The sequence below is a fragment of the Amblyraja radiata genome, chromosome 11, assembly GCF_010909765.2.
Source record: "Amblyraja radiata isolate CabotCenter1 chromosome 11, sAmbRad1.1.pri, whole genome shotgun sequence".
Lineage (NCBI taxonomy): Eukaryota > Metazoa > Chordata > Chondrichthyes > Rajiformes > Rajidae > Amblyraja > Amblyraja radiata.
The window spans coordinates 39,198,236-39,220,716 of NC_045966.1; the positions used below are offsets into that span (position 1 = coordinate 39,198,236).

Consider the following 22,481-nt stretch of genomic DNA (forward strand, 5'->3'; position numbering starts at 1 on the left):
TACAATTTATTTGTCACTTGAACCTCATAGAGGCGCAAATGAAATGTTGTTTCTGCAGTCATACACACATGAAAAAAAAGACCCAAGACACAACACAATTTACACAGACATCCATCACAGCGCATCTCCTCCTCGCTGTGATGGAAGGCAAAAAAACTTATCTCTCCCCTGCACTCCCCATTCCCCTCCCGATGTCAGAGTCAAAGCCCCCGGCGGGCGTGGCAATTGTCCCGCGGCCATTAACGCCGCGCCGGGTGATGCAAGGCCGCGCTCCGGGTCTTGTTGTTGGAGCCCCCGGCGGGCGCTAGCAAAGTCCCGCAGCCGTTGAAGCCACGCCGAGCGATGATGTCAGGCCCCGCTCCAGGTCATCCTCGACCCCGCTGCTCGGGCGGGAGAAGTCGCCGTTGCGGAAGCCCCGAAAAGCGGTCTCCCAGCAGGGACCCGCGGGCTCCCGATATTACTGTCTGCCAGACCTGCGGTAAGCCTCTGAATCCCCGGAGTCGGGCCACAGCAGCGCGCCACCACCGCTCCACCCGCTCCGAACTCGGCCAGCTCCATGATGGTGAGTAGCTCCGCAGCTCCGCGACTGGAGCCCCAGGACGTTCCTGCTGGAGGCCGCTCCACGTTGCAGCCCCAACGACAACAGAGACCCGACAGGGAAAAGGTCGGGTTCTCCGTGCAGGGAAAAGATTTTAAAAGTTTCCCCCCCCCACCCCCTGCCCCCCACACACACACACACACACACACAAACCCCATCAAAAAATAAAAATAAAACTACATTTAAACGGGACAAAAAATAACAAAAAAACAGACGGACTGCAGAGGCCGCTGCAACGTGAGTCGCGCCGCCCACCGGATATGGTAAGTTTCACCGTAATCTCACTATTCGGTAAGTTTCAACGAGGTCCTTCCCCTCATCCTTCTAAACTCCAGCCAGTAGAGGCCCAGAGCCGTCAAACGCTCAATTTCAACGCCTGTTCAATGTCCACGGCCTCCGCAGTGTTACTGACAGCCCGTGTTCTTAAAGAGACAGTCCGCTGCATGCAAAATACATTCTACAAAGATGTGTGTAATGATGATATGCTGAAGAAGGGTCCTGACCCGAAAATGTCACCTGCCTTATTTCTCCAGAGATGCTGCCTGACCCGCTGAGTTACTCCAGCGCTCTGCGCCTATCTTTGGTATAAACCAGCATCTGCAGTTTCTTGTTTCTACATAACGAGAGTTTATTGTATCTCGGTACAGGTGAAGCCAATACTGGTAACCAACCACCCCTTGCAAAGTCCCCCCTCCCGCAGTGCTGTAACATTGCAGCAGCTCACCCAAGGAGAGCTGGTTTCGAGGAAACTCCCAGTTTGAATCGTACGGCAACTGTGTGGGGTCAACGTAGATGTATTCATGGCCATCGGAGCTGATAGATTCAATCACCTTCCAGCGGATCTCATAGCGAGGTTTCTGTGGAACAAAATCCAGTAGGCAGTGTTTAGTTTACTTTAGCTTTGAGATGAAGCACGGAAACAGGCCCCTACAGCCCACCGGGTCTCTGCTGGCCAGCGATCACCCCGTACACGTGCACTATCCTACACATGAGGGACAAACCTGCACATCTTTGGAGTGTGGGAGGAAACCGGGGCAGCTGGAGAAAATCTACACGGAAGCAAGGAGAACGTGCAAACTCCATACAGACAGCACAAGTAGTCAGGATCGAACCCGGGTCTCTCATGCTGTAAGGCAAAAACTCTACCGCTGCGCCACTGTGCCATCCATAAGTTGGTTTAAATTAGTCGAGGCCTGACATGTGTGTGACACCTGTCCCTCAGTGAAGGTCAGTGTGAGCTGGACACTGGACAAAGTCATAAGTTCATGTTATAGGAGCAGTATTAGGTCATTTAGCCCATCAAGTCTACTCCGCCATTCAATCATAGCTGATCTATCTGTTCCTCTCAATCCCATTCTCCTGTCTTCTCCCCATAACCCCTTACACCCATACTAATCAAGAATATCTTCTGGATTCTAGACTCTCCCACTAGTGGAAATATCCTCCCCACATCTACTCTATCTAGGCTTTTCACTATTTGGCAAGTTTTCGATCATCCTTCTAAACTCCAGCGAGTTCAAGCCCAGTGCCGTCAAACGCTCATCATACGTTAACCCAATCATTCCTGGGATAATTCTCATATCTCATAACATGGCACGGTGGCGCAGCGGTAGAGTTGTTGCCTTCCAGCGTCAGAGACCCAGGTTCGATCCTGACTACGGGTGCTGTCTGTACGGAGTTTGCACGTTCTCCCTGTGACCGTGTGGGTTTTCTCCGGATTCTCTAGTTTTCTCCCAAACTCCAAAGACGTACAGGTTTGTCGGTTTATTGGCTTCGGTAAATATTGTAAATTGTCCCCCAGTGTGTGAGATGGTGCTTGTGTACGGGGTGATCGCTGGTCGGCCGATGGGCCTATTTCAGTGCTGTATCTCTAAACTAAATCTCAGTGAGTCTCGGCCCCTTTAAGTTTTATGGAATAAATAACATGTTTTCATGACCATAATGAATGTGGTCGTGGGCAGACAGGATTAAAAACTGCTGTGACTGTTTATGAAAAGTTTAGCAGCTGGTATAATAAACTTTTTTGGTTGAATTGTGACTCAGCGGAAAAATAACTAAATTCTCGCTACTGTTGAGTTTTCCCCTGGTGTTTCCTGACAGTTATTTTCATATTTACAGGCGAAGAAATAGGCGCAGGGTGTGTCAGCACTGGGGGAGAGAGGAACGGGGGGGAGATAGAGGACAAGGGGATCTGGGGACACAGTAGGGTCAGGGAGAGAGAGGCAGAGAGTTGGGAGAGGGGCAGGAATTGGGAGTGAGGGGCCGGGGGGGGGGGAGAGAAGAGGGAGGGGGGAGGAGTGAGGGGGTTGAGGGGGGGGGGGGGGAAGGGTACGAAGGAGGGGGGAAAGAGGGGATGAAGGGGGGGGGAAGATGGGACAAAGTGGGGGAAAGAGGGACTAGGGGGGAGAAGGGGGCGGGGAGAGAAGGGGCGGGAGAGAGAAGGGGGCGGGGAAAAGGGGGCGGGGAGAAGGGGGCGGGGAGAAGTGGGCGGGGAGAAGGGGGCGGGGAGAAGGGGCGGGGAGAAGGGGCGGGGAGAAGGGGCGGGGAGAAGGGGCGGGGAGAAGGGGGCGGGGAGAAGGGGCGGGGAGAAGGGGCGGGGAGAAGGGGGCGGGGGGAAGGGGGCGGGGAGAAGGGGGCGGGGAGAGGGGGCGGGGAGGGGGAGAAGGGGGCGGGAGAAGGGGGCGGGGAGAAGGGGCGGGGAGAAGGGGCGGGGAGAGGGGCGGGGAGAAGGGGCGGGAGAAGGGGCGGGGAGAAGGGGCGGGGAGAAGGGGCGGGGAGAGAAGGGGCGGGGAGAAGGGGGCGGGAGAAGGGGGCGGGGAGAAGGGGGCGGGGAGAAGGGGCGGGGAGGAGGGGCGGGGAGGAGGGGCGGGGAGGAGGGGGCGGGGGGAGAAGGGGCGGGGAGAGAAGGGGGCGGGGAGAAGGGGCGGGGGGGAGAAGGGGGCGGGGAGAGGAGGGGGCGGGGGAGAAGGGGGGAGAAGGGGCGGGGAGAAGGGGCGGGGAGAAGGGGCGGGGAGGAGGGGGCGGGGAGAAGGGGCGGGGAGAAGGGGCGGGGAGAAGGGGCGGGGAGGAGGGGGCGGGGGGAGAAGGGGCGGGGAGAGAAGGGGGCGGGGAGAAGGGGGCGGGGGGAGAAGGGGGCGGGGGGAGAGGGGACGTGAGGGAGGATGGGATGGGGAAGAGAAGGGAGGGAAAAAGGGGTGAGAGGAGAGGGGAAGGACACCAAGTGTGCATTAGAAGGAGTGGGCTGCGATGAGCTGGTCTCTCAGGGTCTCCAGTCTCTTACCTTTCTCCACACGACCATCACCGCCACCAACGAGATGATAATGATAACCAGAAACACCAGGATGGTTGCCACGGTGACCAGCTGGGAGTGTAGGCCTGAACGAGGGAAGATGGAGGAGTGAGTGACTTTGTCTCTCATCAGAACTTCCTTAAACATTCCCTCATCTCCATCAAGCTAAGATACGCCCCCAGTTTTGAGGAAAAACCTATATTTATGTAGCACCTTACTTGACAGGTACACATATGGGAAAGTTGGGTTTCTTGGTCGGCATGGACAAGTCGGGCCGAAGGGCCCGTTCCTGTGCTGTACGACTCTCTGACTCTGACATCAACACCTTTCATAGAGTCTTTACACTTTTGATGTACAACGCGGAAACAGGCCCTTCGGCCCATCGAGTCTGCGCCGACCAGTGAGCCTTGTACACTAGCACTATCCTACACACTAAGGACAATTTACAATTTTACAGAAGCCAATTAACCTACAAACCCAGACGACTTTGGGGTGTGGGAGGAAACCGGAGCCACCGGAGAAAACCTACGTGGTCACAGGGAGAACATGCAAACTCTGTACAGACAGCACCCATAGTCAGGATCGAACCTGTGTCTCTGGTGTTGTAAGGCAGCTACTTTACTAAAGAAATTCCTTCTCTCCTTTCGAAAGGTACGTCCTTTTACTCTGAGCCTGCGCCCTCTGGTCCAAGACTCTCCCACTAGTGGAAACATCCTCTCCACATCCACTCTATCCAGGCCTTTCACTATTCGGTAAGTTTCGATGAGGTTCCCCCCTCATACTTCTACACTACAGGCCCTGTGCTGTGAAATGTTCATCTCCCACCGGGAGGCCCAAGTCCCACCTGCCCCCCCTGCCCCACCCACGCACCCACGCACCCACGCACCCACCGTTGGTGACCAGCTTGATCTCGCGGTTGGCCTTGCCGATGCCGTTACTGGTGGAGCAGCGCATGGCATTGATATCCCCTCCGCTCTCCTGGGTCACAACACTCTGCAACCGGTAGATCTGGTTGGGTTGGACTTCAAGGACCCTCCTCTTCACCAAGATCCCACTGGCGTTGACTCTCAGCGGCGACCACATCTCCTCGTTGCTGTTGCACCTGGAAATAACCCGCAAATTGGGTTTAGTTTAGACAGACACACGGTGCTGGAGTAACTCAGCCGGTCAGGCAGCGTCTCTGGAGAACAGGAATAGGTGATGTTTCGGGTCGAGCCTTCTCAGACTGAGAGTCAGGGGATAGTGAAACTAGAGGTTGAAACATATAAGATTGTTAAGGGTTTGGACACGCTAGAGGCAGGAAACATGTTCCCGATGTTGGGGGAGTGCAGAACTAGGAGCCACAGTTTAAGAATAAGGGGTAAGCCATTTAGAACGGAGATGAGAAAACACTTTTTCTCACAGAGAGTTGTGAGTGTGGAATTCTCTGCCTCAGAGGGCGGTGGAGGCTGGTTCTCTGGATGCTTTCAAGGAAGAGCTAGATAGGGCTCTTAAAGATAGCGGAGTCAGGGGATATGGGGAGAAGGCAGGAACGGGGTACTGATTGGGGATGATCAGCCATGATCACATTGAATGGCGGTGCTGACTCGAAGGGCCGAATGGCCTACTCCTGCATCTATTGTCCATTGTCCATGTCCCTCTGAGTTAGCAGCACTAACACTGCACCACTGTGCCGCGCTGTATCCAAGATCAGCACTCTGCAGATGGGGCAGTGCTCAGTATGTTTTTTTTGTAAACCAGCATCTGCAGTTCCTTGTTTCTACAGGGATCGTGTGACACTCCCTCACCCTGTGGGTCTGAGCGCACAACCCACGCCTATTCCACGCATTTACCTCTTGAGGTTCTGGCAGGTGTACCAGCTGATATTTGGCATTGGAGAGCCCTCAGTAACACAGGTTACAGTCTGGTGACCAGTGGCTTCCAGATAGTCTTTGAGATCCAGGATCCTCGCTGGCACTGTGCAACAGACGAAAGAGTCACTCATTTAGCTGGCCACATCACAGCGCGATACAACCTTAGTTACTTTAGTTTAGTTTATGACCGGTAGACTCGTTCTACACAACTTAGGGGACAATTTACAGAAGCCAATCAACCTACAAACCTGCACGCCTTTGCAATGTGGGAGGAAATGGAACACCATGCAGTCACAGGGGGAACGTACAAACTCCACACAGAGAGCACCCGTAGTCAGGATTGAACCCAGGTCCCTGGCGCTGTGAGGCAGCAACAACTGTTTGGTTTAGTAGAGTTTATGGTTACGTGTAATGAGGTACAGTGAAAAGCTTTTAGTTGCGTGCTATCCAGTCAGCGGAAAGACTATACATGATTACAATCGAGCCGTCCACAGTGTACAGATACAGGATAAAGGGAATCATTTTTAGTCCAGGAGAGTCCAATTAAAGATAGTCCGTGGGTCTCCAATAAGGTAGATGGGAGGTCAGGACTGCTCTCTAGTTGGTGACAGTTGCCTGTTAACTGCTGGGAAGAAACTGTCCCTGAATCTGGAAGTACGCATTTTCACACTTCTGTATCTCTTGCTGGATGGGAGAGGGGAGAAGAGGGAGTGACCGGGGTGAGTCTGGTCCGTGATTATGCTGGTGGCCTTGCTGAGGCAGCGTGAGGTGTAGATGGAGTCAACGGAAGGGAGGTTGGTTTGTGCGATGGTCTGGGCTGCGTCCACAACTCTCTACAATTTCATGCAGTCTTGGATGGAGCTGTTCCCAAACCATGCTGTGATGCATCCCGATATGAAGCTTACGGTATACATGGTCAATGACACGCGGCCAACGTTGTGCGGTCATCGTTCTCTGCGCTGAGAGGAGCTGAACGCTGCTCACCGTTTACACTTAGAGTGAAGGTGAAATCTGCCTTTGCATCTTCATTCCACACCTCAATACTATAGTTCCCAAAGTCCTCCGCCTTTACCCGGATCAGATTGAGTACGCACTGGTACCTGGAGGGGGCACAGAGACACAGTCACAGAGGGGGAGAGAGGGGGGGGAGACAGAGGGGGAGAGGGGGGGGGGGGAGACAGAGGGGGAGAGGGAAGGATAGACAGAGGGAGACGGATGGAAACAGGGGAGATGGATGGAGACAGAGACAGGAAGAGAGACAGAAAGCAGAGGGGAAGAGAGGAAGGGGGAGAGTGAGAGAGAGAGAGAGAGATTGTGAGACAGAGAGGAAGAGAGGGAGGCAGAGGCGGAGAGAGGGAGGCACAGAGGGAGTCACACACGAGCTCAGGTAACATTCTGGTGAACATAGACCAGTACAGCACAGGAACAGGTCCTTCGGCCCACAATGTCTGTGTTGAACATGATGCCAAGACTAATTTTTATCTGCCTGCTAGTAATCCATATCCATCCATTATCTGCATATCCATCCTGGTGAATCTCAAGTTCTACTTCCTTTCCAACTAAATGCCCCTCTTTCCTGTAGCTGGATGCCAAAGCCTTCTTCACCACCCTATCCACCTGACTCGCCACTTTCAGTGCACCGTACACCCCTGAACCCCCAGATCTCCCTGCTCTACACCATTCTCCAGGTCTCTATCATTCACTGTATAAGACCTGGCCTAGTTTGACATCCTAAAGTGCAACACCTCACACTAGTCAGAGTTAAATTCCAGTTTCCATTCTTTGGCCCACCTTCCCAACAGATCTAGATCTTGTTGTTGAGAGACATAAAATGCTGGAATAACTCAGGCAGCATCTCTGGAGAAAAGGAATAGGTGACGTTTCAGGCCAGTACCTTTCTTCAGACTGCTGTCTGGTCTAAAGCAGTCTGAAGAAAGGTTCTGACCCAAGATGTCACCTATTTCCTTTTTTCCAGAGATGCTACCTGACTTGCTGAGTTACTCCAGCATATTGTATCTATCTCTGGTTTATACCAGCATCTGCAGTTTCTTCCTACACACAGATCCTGTTGTAAACAGTCATCCTTCCTCCCTGGCCACTAGAACCAACTATTTTAAACTTTCCATCTTCTATCAATCAAGACAGTCTTGCTCGAGCATTCAAGGCAATATTCTTCTGGTTGTTCTATCCTAACTAACTAAACCAATCTCAACCAAATCAAACCAAACCAATCTCAACCAAGTCAATCTCAACCAAATCAAACTAAATCAAACCAATTTAAACCAAACCATACCAAACCAAGCTTCATTTTGCATGCAGTCCAGCCCCTGTTCCTCCAGAGAATCAGCCCATGTGGGAATGAGGGCCACGGTGTCCCACCCAAAGGCTGGTGTTGCTGGGTTAGTGCCAGGGGGCAGAGTCTGCCTTTGCCAGGGGCAGGGCCCAGTTGCCGGGGGCATGGCCCGGTTGCCGGGGGCAGGGCCCGGTTGCAGGGGGCAGGGCCCGGTTGCCGGGGGCAGGGCCCGGTTGCCGTGGGCCAGGGCTCGGTTGCCTGGGTCAGGGCCCGGTTGCCGGGGTCAGGGCCCGGTTGCCGGGGTCAGGGCCCGGTTGCCGGGTTCAGGGCCCGGATGCCGGGGGCAGGGCCCGGTTGCCGGGGGCAGGGCCCGGTTGCCGGGGGCAGGGCCCGGTTGCCGGGGGCAGGGCCCGGTTGCCGGGGGCAGGGCCCGGTTGCCGGGGGCAGGGCCCGGTTGCCGGGGGCAGGGCCCGGTTGCCGGCGGCAGGGCCCGGTTGCCGGGGGCAGGGCCCGGTTGCCGGGGGCAGGGCCCGGTTGCCGGGGGCAGGGCCCTGTTGCCGGGGGCAGTGCCCGGTCATGCCAGGCATTGGGACCTGGTCTTCCCCACACTGAGTGGACAGAGGAGGGCCCATCACCCACCTGTTCTCCCCCAGGGTCTTATTGCTGAATGTCACTTGGTTGGTCCTCTCGTTGAAGGCCACGTTGTTCTTCAGCCACCGCACGCTGGGGGCCGGGTAGGCCGAGATGTTAGCCATCAACATCTTCACCTCCGACAGGTCTGCGACCACCGGTGACAGGTCGGTGCTCAGCTCAACAAAACCTTTGGCTGCAGAGAGAGAGGGGAAGAAAATCACTGTAACACCACTATACTGGCCCTGGCTCAACACAACTCCTCTCCCATCATATCTCGCTTGGACATCTTACACCCAGTGTTATGAACATCGAATTTTCTAACCCTTCCATCCTCTCTATCTCCCTCCCTCCCCCACCATAGTCGTTGTGCTAGTTTCATAGTCATCCTACTGAGTTTCACTGTTTGTATCACCTTCTCCACAGCCAACAATCGACCATTGTGGGCTCCACCTTTCCATGATCATCATTGCTGGCTTTGATTTGTTCTTTTGCATGCCTTTCACTCATTTGTTCTTTGTACCTTTTCATATCTCTAGTTTCCCTCCCCACTGACGCTCAGCCTGAAGAAGGGTCTCGACCCAGAACGTCACCTATTCCTTTAGCCCCAGAGATGCTGCTTGACCAGCTGAGTTAATCCAGCTTTTTCTGTCTGTCTTCGATGCAAACCGGCAACTGCAGTTCCTTCCTACACTTCCTCTCCCCACTCACTCCACACTGTCAGAGTCACACAGCACGGAAACAGACCCTTCGGCCCAACCCTCTCCCATCAAGCAAGAGGTACAGATTCAGGGACAGTTTCCTCCCAGCTGTTATCAGGCAACTGAACCGTCCGATCACCAACTAGAGAGTGGTCCTGACCTACCATCTACCTGATTGGAGACCCTCAGACTATCTTTAATCGGACATTACTGGACTTTATCCTGCACTAAACATTATTCCCATTTGACCCATCAAGTCGACTCCACCACTCAATCATGGCTGATCTATCTTTCCCTCTCAAATCCATTCTCCCCATAATGCCCGACACCTTTGCTAATCAAGAATCTGTCAATCTCCGCTTTAAAAATACCGTGACGGCTTCCACCGCTGTCTGTGGCAATTAATGCCACAGATTCACCACCCTCTGACTCAAGAAATTCCTCCTCATCTCCTTTCTAAAGGTACGTCCTTTTAATCTGAGGCTGTGCTCTCTGATCCTCGACTCTCCCACTAGTGGAAACATCCTCTCCACTTCAACTCTATCCATGCCTTTCATTATTCGGTAAGTTTCAATGAGGTTCCCCATCGTCCTTTTAGGAATTGCAGTCTGAGGAAGGGTCCCGACCTGAAATACCACCTCGCCACGTTCTCCAGAGATGCTACCTGACCCGCTGAGTTACTGCAGCATTCTGTGCGTATCTGATGCCTAATCTACAAACTCTGTGATGTCTGTAGGAAACCCGTCGATTTAGCGCCCGGTTCAAACTGCCGAGATGACTTGCCCAGGACGGTGATGTGTAGAGATTTGTCCTCAGAATGCTGGGGATAGTATCCGAGGACACTGCAGTTGTACCAGCCCGTGTCTTTCAGCATGGCCTTCTCCAGCTCCAGGGTCGAGTTCACCTCCTCACTACCATCCGACACCCTAATAGTAGCTCCCTGTGCAAACAGCATTGAGTTTAGTTTATTGTCACGTGTACTGAGGTCAGAAAAAAGACGATACAGAATTACAATCGAGCCGTCCACAGTGTACAGATACAGGATAAAGGGAATAACGTTTAGATCAAGTCCAGTAAAGTAGATTAAAGATAGTCCGAGGGTCTTCAATTAGGTAATGGGAGGTCAGGACCGCTCTCTAATTGGTGATTGGATAGTGCAGTTGCCTGATACCAGCTGGGAAGATACTGTCCCTGAATCTGGAGGTATGTGTTTTCACACTTCTGTACATCTTGCCCGATGGGAGAGGGGAGAAGTGGGAGTGGCCGGGGTGAGAATGAGACAAAACTTCAGAGATACAGCATGGAAACAGGCCCTTCGGCCCACTGATTCTGCACGATCAGCAATCACCCCGAACACTAGCACCGTCCTACACACTAGTGACAATTTCCAATTTTTACAGAAGCCAATGAACTTTGGAGTGTGAAAGGATACTGGAGCATCCGGGGAACACCCACACGGTCCCAGGGAGAAGGTACAAACGCTATACAGACAGCACTGGCTCTGGCGGTGTTATGGGCCTGTCCCACTTGGACAACCTAATCCACGAGTTTAGAAGAACATAGACGAGTTGTAATAAATGTCAAGGTCGTGTTGACTCGCCGAAGTAAAAGGCCTCCTACGACCTCCTACAACTATGTCTACGACCTCCTACGACTATGTCTACGACCTCCTACGACTATGTCTACGATCTCCTACGACTATGTCTACGATCTCCTACGACCCCCCTCGACCTCAGTCTTCCACACCTAAGACCAACTACAACTAGCTACGAGTTGGCTCGTAAATGAGAAAATTATGTCATGTTTGCATTTTTTTTCTCGGGACAGTTACCGACCTACGACCCACCTACGACCTACCTAAGAGTAAAAAGTATCCATTTTATCCATGCCGACCTTTTTTTTACTCATGGACATTTTTTATCAGGCTGGAAAAAACGCCGCAACCTACTTGGGGACATGAGTATGCGGAGACCACTCACGAGCATCAGGAAAAGTTACGAAGATCTCCTACGACCTCATGGCGACCATGCTGCGAGTATGAGTCAAGGACAAACTCGGCAGAGGTTGCCAATTAGGTCGTGAAAGTGGGCGAGGGGCTTTAGGCAGCAACTCTACCTCTGCGCTACTGTGCCTAACCCTACCCCTGACCCACAGAGGTGCTCCAGCACGTTGTGTTTGGGCCAAGGCTCACTGGTGTTTACGCATTTCTGCACCTTCTGCACATACACACCTCACTCCTGGGGAAAGTCCAGTTGAAATCCAGCAGCTCAACATTGGCAGAACAGGTGATGCTAATGGCCTCCCCCCTCTTCACCACCGTCCTCGGCGCCCGGAGCCGCACCACGAGGTGCTCAGGAGCTGCAGCGTAGAAATAACATGGTGACATCTTACTCATCGTTAGAGCGAGGCAGGCCCAACGAAAAGGCACTGCAGAGAGTGATGGACCCAGCCCACCCCATCATGAGGAGGGAGGGAGGGAGGAAGAGGGAGGGAGAGAGGGAGAGGGAAAGAGCAAAGGGGAAGTAGGGTGAAAGAGGGCGGTGGGGGAAGGGAGGGCGGAGAAGGGAGAGAGAAAGAGCAAGGGGGAGAGGGAATGAAAGGTGGAAGGGGAGGGATGGAGAAAGAGGAAGTGAGGGGGGAGGCGGAAGAAGGAGGAGGGAAGGAGAGGGGAGGGAAGGAGAGTGGAGGGGGGAGGGGAGGGGAGGGGGGGGGGGGGAGGAGAGGGGGGGGGGGAGAAAAGGAGAGAGGGGAGGGAAGGAGAGGGGAGGGAAGGAGAGGAGGGAGGGAAGGAGAGGGGGGAACGAGGAGGTCACGCTGTGGACCTTTGTGGAGGGGGTGTTGTCACCTGAAAACTTTTGCACAAAGTATTCCTCAGACTCCTGCTCCTCTCCGTGAAGGCTGGCCTTGCACGAGTACGTGCCGTCCTTGAACTTGCCGGTGAAGCCTCGCTTGTTGTCGTAGGGGGTGTCCACCAGGCTCTCTGTCTCTCCATGGTAGAGTGTGACGTGGATGTCGGGGTTGGTCACCAAGCAGGGCACCGTGATGTGTGCAGAGTTCTCGCCCATGATCACCATCTCCTGCTGGGTCTGGGGACGGAACCACTCCTCGGGATCTGTCAGAGAGAAGCGTGCCCCTGGTTTAGCTTCCCTCTTGCAGAGCGCACTCTAGTTTGGTTCAGAGATACAGCACAGAAACAGGCCCTTCAGCCCGCCGAGCCACTATTACAGCCCACTAACCCTATCCTACACGCCAGGGACAATTAACAGAAGCCAATTAACCGACAAACCTGTACGCCTTTGGAGTGCGGGAGGAAACCAGAGCACCCGGAGAAAACCCACGCAGTCACACGGAGAACAGGCAACCTCTGTACAGGCAGCACCCGTGGTCAGGATTGAACCCAGGTCTCTGCCGCTGTGAGGCAGCAACTCTACCACTGCCCCACCGTGCCGCCCTTGCGTGCCGAGAACAAAGACCAATTAAGACAGCACAGTGTGAGAGTAGAACTGGAGGCCATTGTCTTAGAATAAAAGGACATACCTTTAGAAAGGAGATGAGGTAGAATTTCTTTAGGCAGAGGGTGGTGAATCTGTAGAATTCATGGCCACGGATGGTGGGCGAGGCCAATTCATTAGGTATTTTTAAGGTGGAGATTGACCGATTCTTGATTAATACGGGTATGGGGAGAAGGCAGGAGAATGGGTTTGAGAGGGAAAGGTAGATCAGCCATGATTGAATGGCGGACTGGACCCAATGGGCCGAATGGCCGAATCCTGCTCCTATAAATAATGAACATGGTAAAACATGATTTCACACAGAGGGTGGTGGGTGTATGGAACGTGCTACTGGTGGAGGTAGGTGAGGCAGGTATATCGCAACGTTTAAGAAACATTGATAGGACAGGTTTAGAGGGATATGGGGCAAATGCAGGCAGGTGGGACTAGTGTAGATGTGGCATGTTGGTCGGTGCTGGCAAGTTGGGACGAAGGGCCCCGTTTCACCCTTAATGGCTCTATAAGTCTAACCGCCGACTTGTGCGCGTGTGCCGCGGTGTGCCAACGCTGGTACTCGACGGCAATAGCGACAAGTGAGAGGAAGGCAGGAGACACTGACCTGGCACGAAGATGTAGACGCTGAGCACGGGGATCTTGTTGGCGGAGCAGACGTACTCTCTGGTGTTGAAGCTGGCGGCGTTGTAGATGTGCAGGAACCGACCATCGGTCTGGACATTCTCCACCCCATCGTACAGCCAGTCGACGGGGCCGCTGGCCGAGCAGTTCACAGTGGCGTTGGAGGAAGGTTCTAGAATCAGCTCCTGAAACTCCACGCTACCTCCGCGATGGGCAGCAAGTGAACACGCAACCACGAGTCCTAGAACAACACACCAACGTCACGGAAAGCCAGCAGTACATCCTGCTCCCTGCCTGCTGTTCTCCAGCTTAGTTTAGTTGTAGTTGTAGCTTTAAGGGTCTGTCCCACTTACGCGTCCTTGGCACGCAAATCTTCGCGCGGCTCGTGGTCGCATTGAGCCGCGTGGCCCCGCGAAGGTCGCACGCAATTTAATGCGTCTGCACAGCCATCTGGAGCGCGTGACATCATTTGAAGATGGACACAAAGCTGGAGTAACTCAGCGGGACTGGCAGCATCTCGGGAGAGAAGCAATGGGTGATGTTTCGTGTCGAGACTCTTCTTCAGTCTGAAAAGAAGGATCTTGACCCGAAACGTCACCCATTGCTTCTCTCCAGAGATGCTGCCGGTCCCGCTGAGTTACTCCTGAGTTACTCGACGATCGTTTGCCTGCTTCTGTTTATGTTGGAGGTGAGATGTTGCGTTGCGCCAGGGTCTTGGGCCTGTCCCACTTTGGCCGTCAGTTCCGCGACAGGCCGTTGGCGCGCGAAGAGTTTGTTCGCTACAAAAATGTTGAGCCCCGCGCGATGTTGCGCACAACTATGTACACCTCCGCGCTTCTCAGTGGGACCGGCCCCGCGCGGCCATACGATGCCCGTGCACCTCAACGCGACCACGAGGTCGCGTAATTTGCGTGCCAAGGACATGTAAGTGGGACAGGCCCTTTAGTTACAGCTTTAGTTGTAGTTGAAGTATTAGTTGAAGTATCAGTTTATTGTCACGTGTACCAAGGTACAGTGAAAATATTTTTTGATGTGCGCTATCCAGTCAGTAGAAAGACTATACATGATTACAATCAAGCCATCCACATTGTACATATGCCGGTTCAGTTTAGTTTATGGCCATGTGCACTGAGGTACAATTAAAAGCTTTTTGTTGTGTGTTAACAAACTATACATGATTACAAGCAAGTTATCCACAGTGTACAGATACACATTTAGTCTATTATTATTGTCACGTGTACCGAGGTACAGTGAAAAGTTTTATGTTGCGTGCTATCCAGTCAGCTGAAAGACTACACATGATTACAATCGAGCCGTCCACAGTGTACAGATAAAGGGAATTATGTTTTGTGCAAGTTAAAGTCCCATAAAGATTAAAGATAGTCCGAGTGTCTTCAATGAGGTAGATGGGAAGTCAAGGCCGCTGATGGTAGGATGGTTCAATCGCCTGATAACAGCTGGGAAGAAACTGTCCCTAAATCTGGAGGAGTGTGTTTATACACTCCTGTACCTCAAGGATTGGACCTGACCTGAAACGTCGCCTATCCATGTTCTCCAGAGATGCTGCCTGACCCGCTGAGTCACTCCAGCACTTTGTATCTATCATAAGTTTAGTTTAGTTTATTATAGTTACGTGTTCCGAGGTACAGTAGAGAGGTTTTGTTTGCATGCTATCCAGACAATGAAAAGACAATACAAGAACTCAATCAATCAAGCAATCCACGGTGCACAGATACAAAGGAAAAGGTACATTATTTAGTGCAAGCAATAGCAATGAAGTGCAGGAGGAACTCAGCGGGTCAGGCAGCATCTGTAGAGGTAGTGGACAGACGGTGTCGGGTTGGGACCCATCTTCAGACTGATTGGAGTAGGGATGGGATCGGGGGGTGGGGGGGTTGGAGGGCAGAGGGGTAGAGAAGGGTGAGTTAAGCTGTATCCACCTATCACTTGAGAAGACACAAAATGCTGGAGTAACTTTAGGGGCAGTAGAGCTGCTGCCAGAGCCCCGGGTTCAATCCTTGAGGTACAGATGTGTATAAACACACTCCTCCAGTGCCAGAGACCCGGTTTCAATCCTGACTATGGGTGCTGTCCGTATGGTACGTTCTCCCTGCGTTGGTTTTCTCCCGGTGCTCCGGTTTCCTCCAACATCCTAAAAATGCAGGTTTGTAAGTTAATTGGCTTGTCCCTAGTGTGTTGGGTAGAGCTAGTGTACGGGGTGACCACTGGCCAGTACGGACTCGATGGGTCGAAGAGCCTGTTTCCACATTACATCTCCGAACCAAACTAAACAAAACTCAGCGGGTCAGGCGGTATCTTTGGAGAACATGGATAGGTGACGTGTCAGGACCCTTCTTCAGACTGATTGTGTGGGGGAGGGGCAGAGGAGAAGCTGGGAGGGGCAGGATAAAGCCTGGCAGGTAATAGGTGGATACAAATGAGGGGGGGGGGGGGGTATTTACAGGCGGATGGGTGGCACATGGGCGTGAGATCGCCAAGGACCACGTGTGCCCCGTGAAGAACCTACCAGCAAGGAGGAGATCCCAGCGAACAGCAGACATCTTCATCCAAGCAACGAACTGTGGATAGACCAAGAACAAGGGGTTAGTTTTGTGTGATGAATCCGTCATTCAATACAAAGGAAGTCCAATCCAAGGGAGGAGAACGTTGAGATAGTTCATGTCATAAGAGCAGAATTAGGCCATTCGGCCCATCGAGTCTACTCCGCCATTCAATCATGGCTGATCTATTTTTCCCTCTCAACCCTATTCTCCTGCCTTCTCCCCATAACCTGAGACACTCGTACTAATCAAGAACCTGTCAGTCTCCGCTTTAAAAACACCCATTGACTTGGCCTCTGCAGCCGTCTGTTGCAATGAATTCCACAGATTCACCAACTTCTGGCTAAAGAAATTCCTCCTCATCTCTTTTCTAAAGGTACGTCCTTTTATTCTGAGCTGTGCCGAGGCAGAGTGGTGTAGATGGAATCAATGGAAGGGAGGTTAGTTTGTGTGATGGTCTGGGCTGCATTCTCATGATAAACTATAATAAACATGACAATAATCTAAACTAAAACCTCTTCCTGCACTTCCATCTACACGTTGCAGGGTTCAGGAGAACGGCTCTCAATGACTTCCTGAGTTTCAGCACGTGTAAAGTAACGAGTGTGGCCTGATGAGAAACAGACACAGGCTCGAGCTGTGCTTATCCTGCAACCCCTCACTCAGATCCCTGGACCCACCGTGAGAAGGCAAAAGGTCATCATATTGGTTCTCATTCTTTCACTCTCGGGCGTGATCATGAGACTCTGTCCCTTAGAAAATAGAATGTAGAGCAGTACAGCACAGGAAGGGGCCCTTTGGCCCACAATGTTTGTGCCGAACATGGGTTAGATTAGAGACACAGCGTGGAAACAAAGTCCCTTCGGCCCACCAGGTCTGGGCCGACCATCGATCACTTTTTCACTTCTTCTTCCTATCCTACACACTAGGGACAATTTATAGACTCAATTTAACTCAACTCAGCGGGTCAGGCAGAATCTCTGGATGGAGAACATGGATAGGTGACGTTTCAGGTTGGGAGCCTTCTTCAGAGTTGTCAGCCTACTTCTTAATTTAGTTTACTTTAGGGATATATCGTGGAAACAGGCCCTTCGGCCCACTGAGTCCACGCCGACCAGCGATCCCCCATTCACACTAGTTATTCGCTCTGTTATCGCACTTTCTCATCCACTCCCTACATACTTGGGGGCAATTTTACAGAGGCCAATTAACCTACAAACCTATCTGGATGTGGGAGGAAAGCAGAGCACCCAGAGGAAACCTACACGGGTCACAGGGTGGACGTGCAAACTCCACAGAGACAGACAGCACCCGAGGTCAGGATCGACCCCAGGTCTCTGGCGCTTTGTGTTGCCCAAGACATCGTCTGACAATTTCCGTCCACAGATGGTGCCTGGCCCGCTGAGTAGCTCCTTCGTGATCGACACAAAGTGCTGGAGTAACTTCGCGAGTCAGGCAGCATCTCAGGAGAAAAAGGATGGGTGACGTTTCGGGTCAGGACCCGACCTCCGACCTCAGACCTGAAAGTCACCCATCATTTTCTCCAGAGATGCTGCCTGACCCGCTGAACTACTCCAGCACTGTTTCTATCTGCGGTATAAACCAGCATCTGCAGTTCCCTTCTACACAGGGAATCGTGGTTTGGGCCTTTGTGACCATTCAGCCCACTACGTCCCTGCCAGCTCATTAGAGTCCTCTGCCTCTCCCCAAATTGGTGCAAACATTGCCTTTCTGGTATTTCTACAGTGCCAACTGAAAATTCCCGTTGATTCCAATCTCACCACATGTTGAGACCATGGATTGCAGAATACAGCAGCACTCTGTGTAGCAACCCTCTCCTTCTCTCCCCCTCAAATTCCAGCAATATCCTCCCCACCTTTGCCCTCTGAACACAGAACAGTACAGCACAGAAACAGGCCCTTCGGCCCACTATTTCCATGCCAAACATGATGCCAAAATAAACTAATCTCCTCTGCCTGCACGTGATCCGTATTCCTCAATTCCCTGCATATCCACTTGCCCATTTCAAATGCCACCATGGTAGCTGCCTCCGCCACCACACTGTGTAAAAAAACCTGCCCCGCACATCTCCTTTAAACTTTGCTCCTCACGCCTTAAAGCTAACCTTCTGCTCCACCATGGGGGGGGGGAAGGTTTTGACTGTCTACCCTATCTATGCCCCTTATAATTTTACACACGTCTATCAGGTCTCCCCTCACTTTCCGACGCTCCAGAGAAAACAATCCAACCTCTCCTTATAGTTCATTCCCTCTAATCCCTGCATCATTCTGGTAAACCTCCTCGGCACCCTCTCCAGAGCCTCCACACCCTTCCTGTAATGCGGGCGACCAGAACTGCGGGCAATACTCCAAATGCAGTCTAACCAAGAGTCTTACAGAGCTGCAACACCAGTTCCTGACTCTGACACCGAATGCCTCGACGTATCCGATGAACTCTGGTCACTGATATTCCCACCATTGGAGAGAATTTCTTCTGATTTATTCAATTAAAACTTCTGCTATTTTGAAAGCCATGATTAAGCCCTTTAATCTTCCTTCCCAGGAGAAAATCCTCTTATTCCCTCCACATGTTACTGAGCAACCGATGATGTGTCATTGTTCAAAACGCTGAAGTCAACTTCCTCTTACAAGGCAAAAATGTAGTCTGCGTTACTGGACAATAACTCACAGCATCATCGAGTCATAGATCTTTACAGCACAGAAACATGCCCTTCGGCCCACTTTGTCCAGGCCCACCAATGTTGCATCCAATTGGCTGATTCAATTTTCCTGCATTTGACCCCCAGCCCACTAATCCCTTCCTGTCTATAGAGAGTTTAGTTCATTATTATTATCACGTGTACCGAGGTACAGTGGAAAGCTTTTTGTGGCATGCTATCCAGTAAGCAGAAAGACTGTACACTATTACAATCAAGCCATCCACAGTGTACAGATACAGGATAAAGGGAATAATGTTCACCAAGATAAAGTCCAGTAAAGTCCGATTAAAGATAGTCCAATGAGGTAAAAGGTAGGTCAGGACCACTCTAGTTGGTGAGAGGATGATTCAGTTGCCTTTTAGTAGCTGGGAAGAAACTATCTCTGAATCTGAAGGTGTGTATTTTCACACTTCTGTACCACTTGCCTGATAGGAGAGAGGAGAAGAGGGAGTGACCAGGGTGAGACTGATTCTTGATTATGCTGGCCTTGCCAAGGCAGCGTGAAATGCAGATGGAGAAACAAGGAACTGCAGATGCAGGTTTACAAACAAAGACACAAAGTGCTGGAGTAACTCAGCAGGTCAAGCAGCATCGGCCAGAGTGAGGCCCACCGTAAATTGGAGGAGCAGCACCTCATATTCCGCTTTGGTATTTTACACCCCACCGGTATGAACATTGACCTCCAATTTCAGGTAGTCCCTGCTTTCTCCTTCTTTCCCCTCCCCTTCCCAGCTCTCCCTCAGCCCACTGTCTCCGCCTCTTCCTTTCTTCTTCCCGCGCTCCCCCCCCCCCCACCCCCACATCAGTCTGAAGAAGGGTCTCGACCCGAAACGTCGCCTATTTCCTTCGCTCCGTAGATGCTGCCTCACCCGCTGAGTTTCTCCAGCATTTTTGTCTAGCAACTCTGAAGAACATGGATTGGTAACTTTTTGGGTTGGGACCCTTCTTAGGATGTGAGAATCTGAAGAAGGTTCAGAGCCAAAAACGTTGCCTATCCATGCTCTCCAGAGATGCTGCCTGACCCGCTGAGTTACTCCAGGAGTTCTATCCTACACACTAGGGACAATTTTTATTTTACAGAAGCCAATTAACCTACAAACCTGTATGTCTTCAGGATGTGGGAGGAAACCAAAGGAAACCTACAAGGTCACAGGGTGAACATACAAACTACACACACGGGCAGCACCCGAGGTCAGGATCGAACCCGGGACTGTGGTGCTGTGGGACATTTTTCGTTGAAACTCATCTCCAGCTAACATTACCAGACAATGAATGGTCTGAAGACGAGCCCCGACCTGAAATGACACCTATCCACATTCTCCAGAGATGTGGCCTGACCCGCTGAGATACTCCAGTGAATCTGTGTCTGACGCTGACACCCCATATGTATACAATTGGCAAAGATCCCATCAAACATCCGGAATAGTTGCTGAATTCCCTGACCTCTTCTGCCAAACAGATGAGGAGAAATAAAAACATGGGAATGGCTTGGGACCTGTTTATGTAAAGGGAAGAGTAGGAGAGATGTTGACACAGACCCACTGTGGGTTGACAAGCACATAAGTACTCAGTGTTTAATAGATCTGCAGAGCCTGGGAATTGAAACGGTCTCGGAGACGTGGGAGAAAGGTTACTGGCAGAGAGGAAACAGCTGGCTCTCAAACCCAGGAATCAAAGAAGTCTTAAAGAGGCAGCAGCACGTTCACAGTTTAGTATAGTGTAGTGTGTTTGAAGAGGAGATTGACTGGTTCTCGATTAGTAAGGGGTTAAAGGTTAAGGGAGAATGGGGTTGAGAGGGAAAGATAGATCAGCCATGATTGAATGGCGGAGTAGAATCGAAAGGCTGAATGGCCTAATTCTGCTCCTATGTCTTGTGGTTTAGTTTAAAGATACTGCACGGAAACAGGCCCTACGGCCCACTCGGTGGGCCGTAGGGCCTGTTTCCGTGCAGTATCTCTAAACTAAATCCCATGCCAACCAGTGATTATCCCATACACTAGCAATACCCTACACACTAGCACCAATTTACAATTTTACCGAAGCCAATTAACCTACAAACCCGCACGTCTTTTGGAGTGTGGGAGGAAACCGGAGCACCCAGAGGAAACCCACGCATTCACAGGGAGAATGTGCAAACTCAGTACAGACAGCACCAGTAGTCAGGATTGAACGTAGGTCTGTGGCGCTGTAAGGCAGCAACTCTACCCCTATGCAACTGTGACGCCAAGATATGTGGAGCAAATAATTCCACCTGAGGCAAATCGAAATATCACCCATCCATGTTCTCCAGGGATGCTGCCTAACCCGCTGAGTTACTCAAGCACTTGGTTTAGTTTTGTTTATTGTCACGTGTACCGAGGTACAACGAATATCGAGTCAGCGCAAAGCCTACACATGATTACAATCAAGCCGTCCACAGCGTACAGATACATGTCAAGAGCCAAGAAGGATTCATTGTCATATGTCCCGAAACGGAACAATGAAATTCTTACTTGCAGAAGCACAACAAATATGTAATGATGATAAAGGGGATAATGTTTAGTGCAAGATAAAGTCTAATAATGTCCGATTAAAGATAGTCTGAGGGTTTTCAATAAAACAATAAACTAAATAATCAAACAATAAACTAAACCAAACCTGTACCTGTACACTGTGGATGGCTTGATCGTAATCAGGATAGTCTTTCCACTGACTGGATAGCTCAACAAAAAAGCTTTTTGCTGTACCTCGGTACAGGTGGCAATAATAATAACCTCAACTAACGATGGTCTGAAGAAGGGATCTGATCCGAAACGTCACCCATCCTTTTTCTCCAAAGATGTTGTCTTACCCACTGAGTTACTCCAGCACTTTGTATCTTTTTTTGCAAACTAGCACTTGCGGTTCCTTGTTTTTTTTTTCTCACAAATGGGCGCGTTGCAGAGACAAGGCAGATGCTGGTTTATACCGAAGGTGGACAGAAAGTGCTGGAGTAATCTGAAGAAAGGTCCCGACTCGAATCGTCACCTCTCCATGTTCTCCATAGATGCTGCCTGACCCATGGAGTTACTCCAGCACTTTGTGTCTATCTTTGGTATAAACCAGCATCTGCCGTTCTTTGTTCGCAAACTAAACTATGCCCTCTTGTTCAAGGCCCCCTTGCCAATTGGGGATTACTTTGAAAGGCCTTACTGACTTATTTATACAGCGGTTACAGTTCTTAAGATTGCATACTAATCTTGATGATTCATGATAATTAGAGGACGCGCTGTCTACAAATGGATACCAGTCCGTCTAGACCCTAATGAAGGCTACAAATTACTTCCTGTGTCCCTACTGCAGCTCTCCACTCCACTGAGATGCATCGAGGGCCTGAGGTCAGAGGGAGATACCCATCGGGGAATGTTGCCAACTGGCCCGCTGCAGGCTGCAGGAGTACGTGCTGAGGGACGCACTGAAGTTCGGTCAGCAGCTTCAGTGTAATCAGTATAGTCTTTCCACTGGCTGGATAGCTCTCAACAAAAAAACTTTTTTGCTGTACCTCGGTACAGGTGACAATAATCATAAACAAAACTAACGAAGGCAGCCAACGCCAAGGCTCTGTGGGGGAGGACCACCGTCTAGGATCCTTCCGCTGCTGGTCATTAGGGGGTAAAGTCTTATGAGGACACCCCTCAAACAAGGGAAGGGATGTCACCCCAGGGGGCCGTATTTAGTTTAGTTCAGAGAAA

General features: G+C 51.5%; 1 protein-coding gene across 2 annotated transcripts in view; it reads right to left on the reverse strand.

Annotated features, from left to right (window-relative positions):
• pdgfrb (platelet derived growth factor receptor beta) overlaps positions 1-22,481 on the reverse strand; it is a 44,819-nt gene that overhangs the window by 16,347 nt on the left and 5,991 nt on the right. Inside the window, exons 2-12 of one of the 2 annotated variants that reach the window (XM_033029732.1) lie at positions 16,019-16,068; positions 13,475-13,732; positions 12,210-12,476; positions 11,595-11,722; positions 10,148-10,304; positions 8,673-8,859; positions 6,725-6,840; positions 5,720-5,843; positions 4,778-4,989; positions 3,879-3,973; positions 1,323-1,455 (exon numbers count right to left, since the gene is read on the reverse strand). In XM_033029732.1, the coding sequence (XP_032885623.1) occupies positions 1,323-1,455; positions 3,879-3,973; positions 4,778-4,989; positions 5,720-5,843; positions 6,725-6,840; positions 8,673-8,859; positions 10,148-10,304; positions 11,595-11,722; positions 12,210-12,476; positions 13,475-13,732; positions 16,019-16,058 (1,717 nt within the window). In that variant the 5' untranslated portion in view covers positions 16,059-16,068. Of the gene's footprint in view, positions 1-1,322; positions 1,456-3,878; positions 3,974-4,777; positions 4,990-5,719; positions 5,844-6,724; positions 6,841-8,672; positions 8,860-10,147; positions 10,305-11,594; positions 11,723-12,209; positions 12,477-13,474; positions 13,733-16,018; positions 16,071-22,481 lie in introns of both variants that reach the window. The other variant, XM_033029731.1, reaches the window with a different exon arrangement.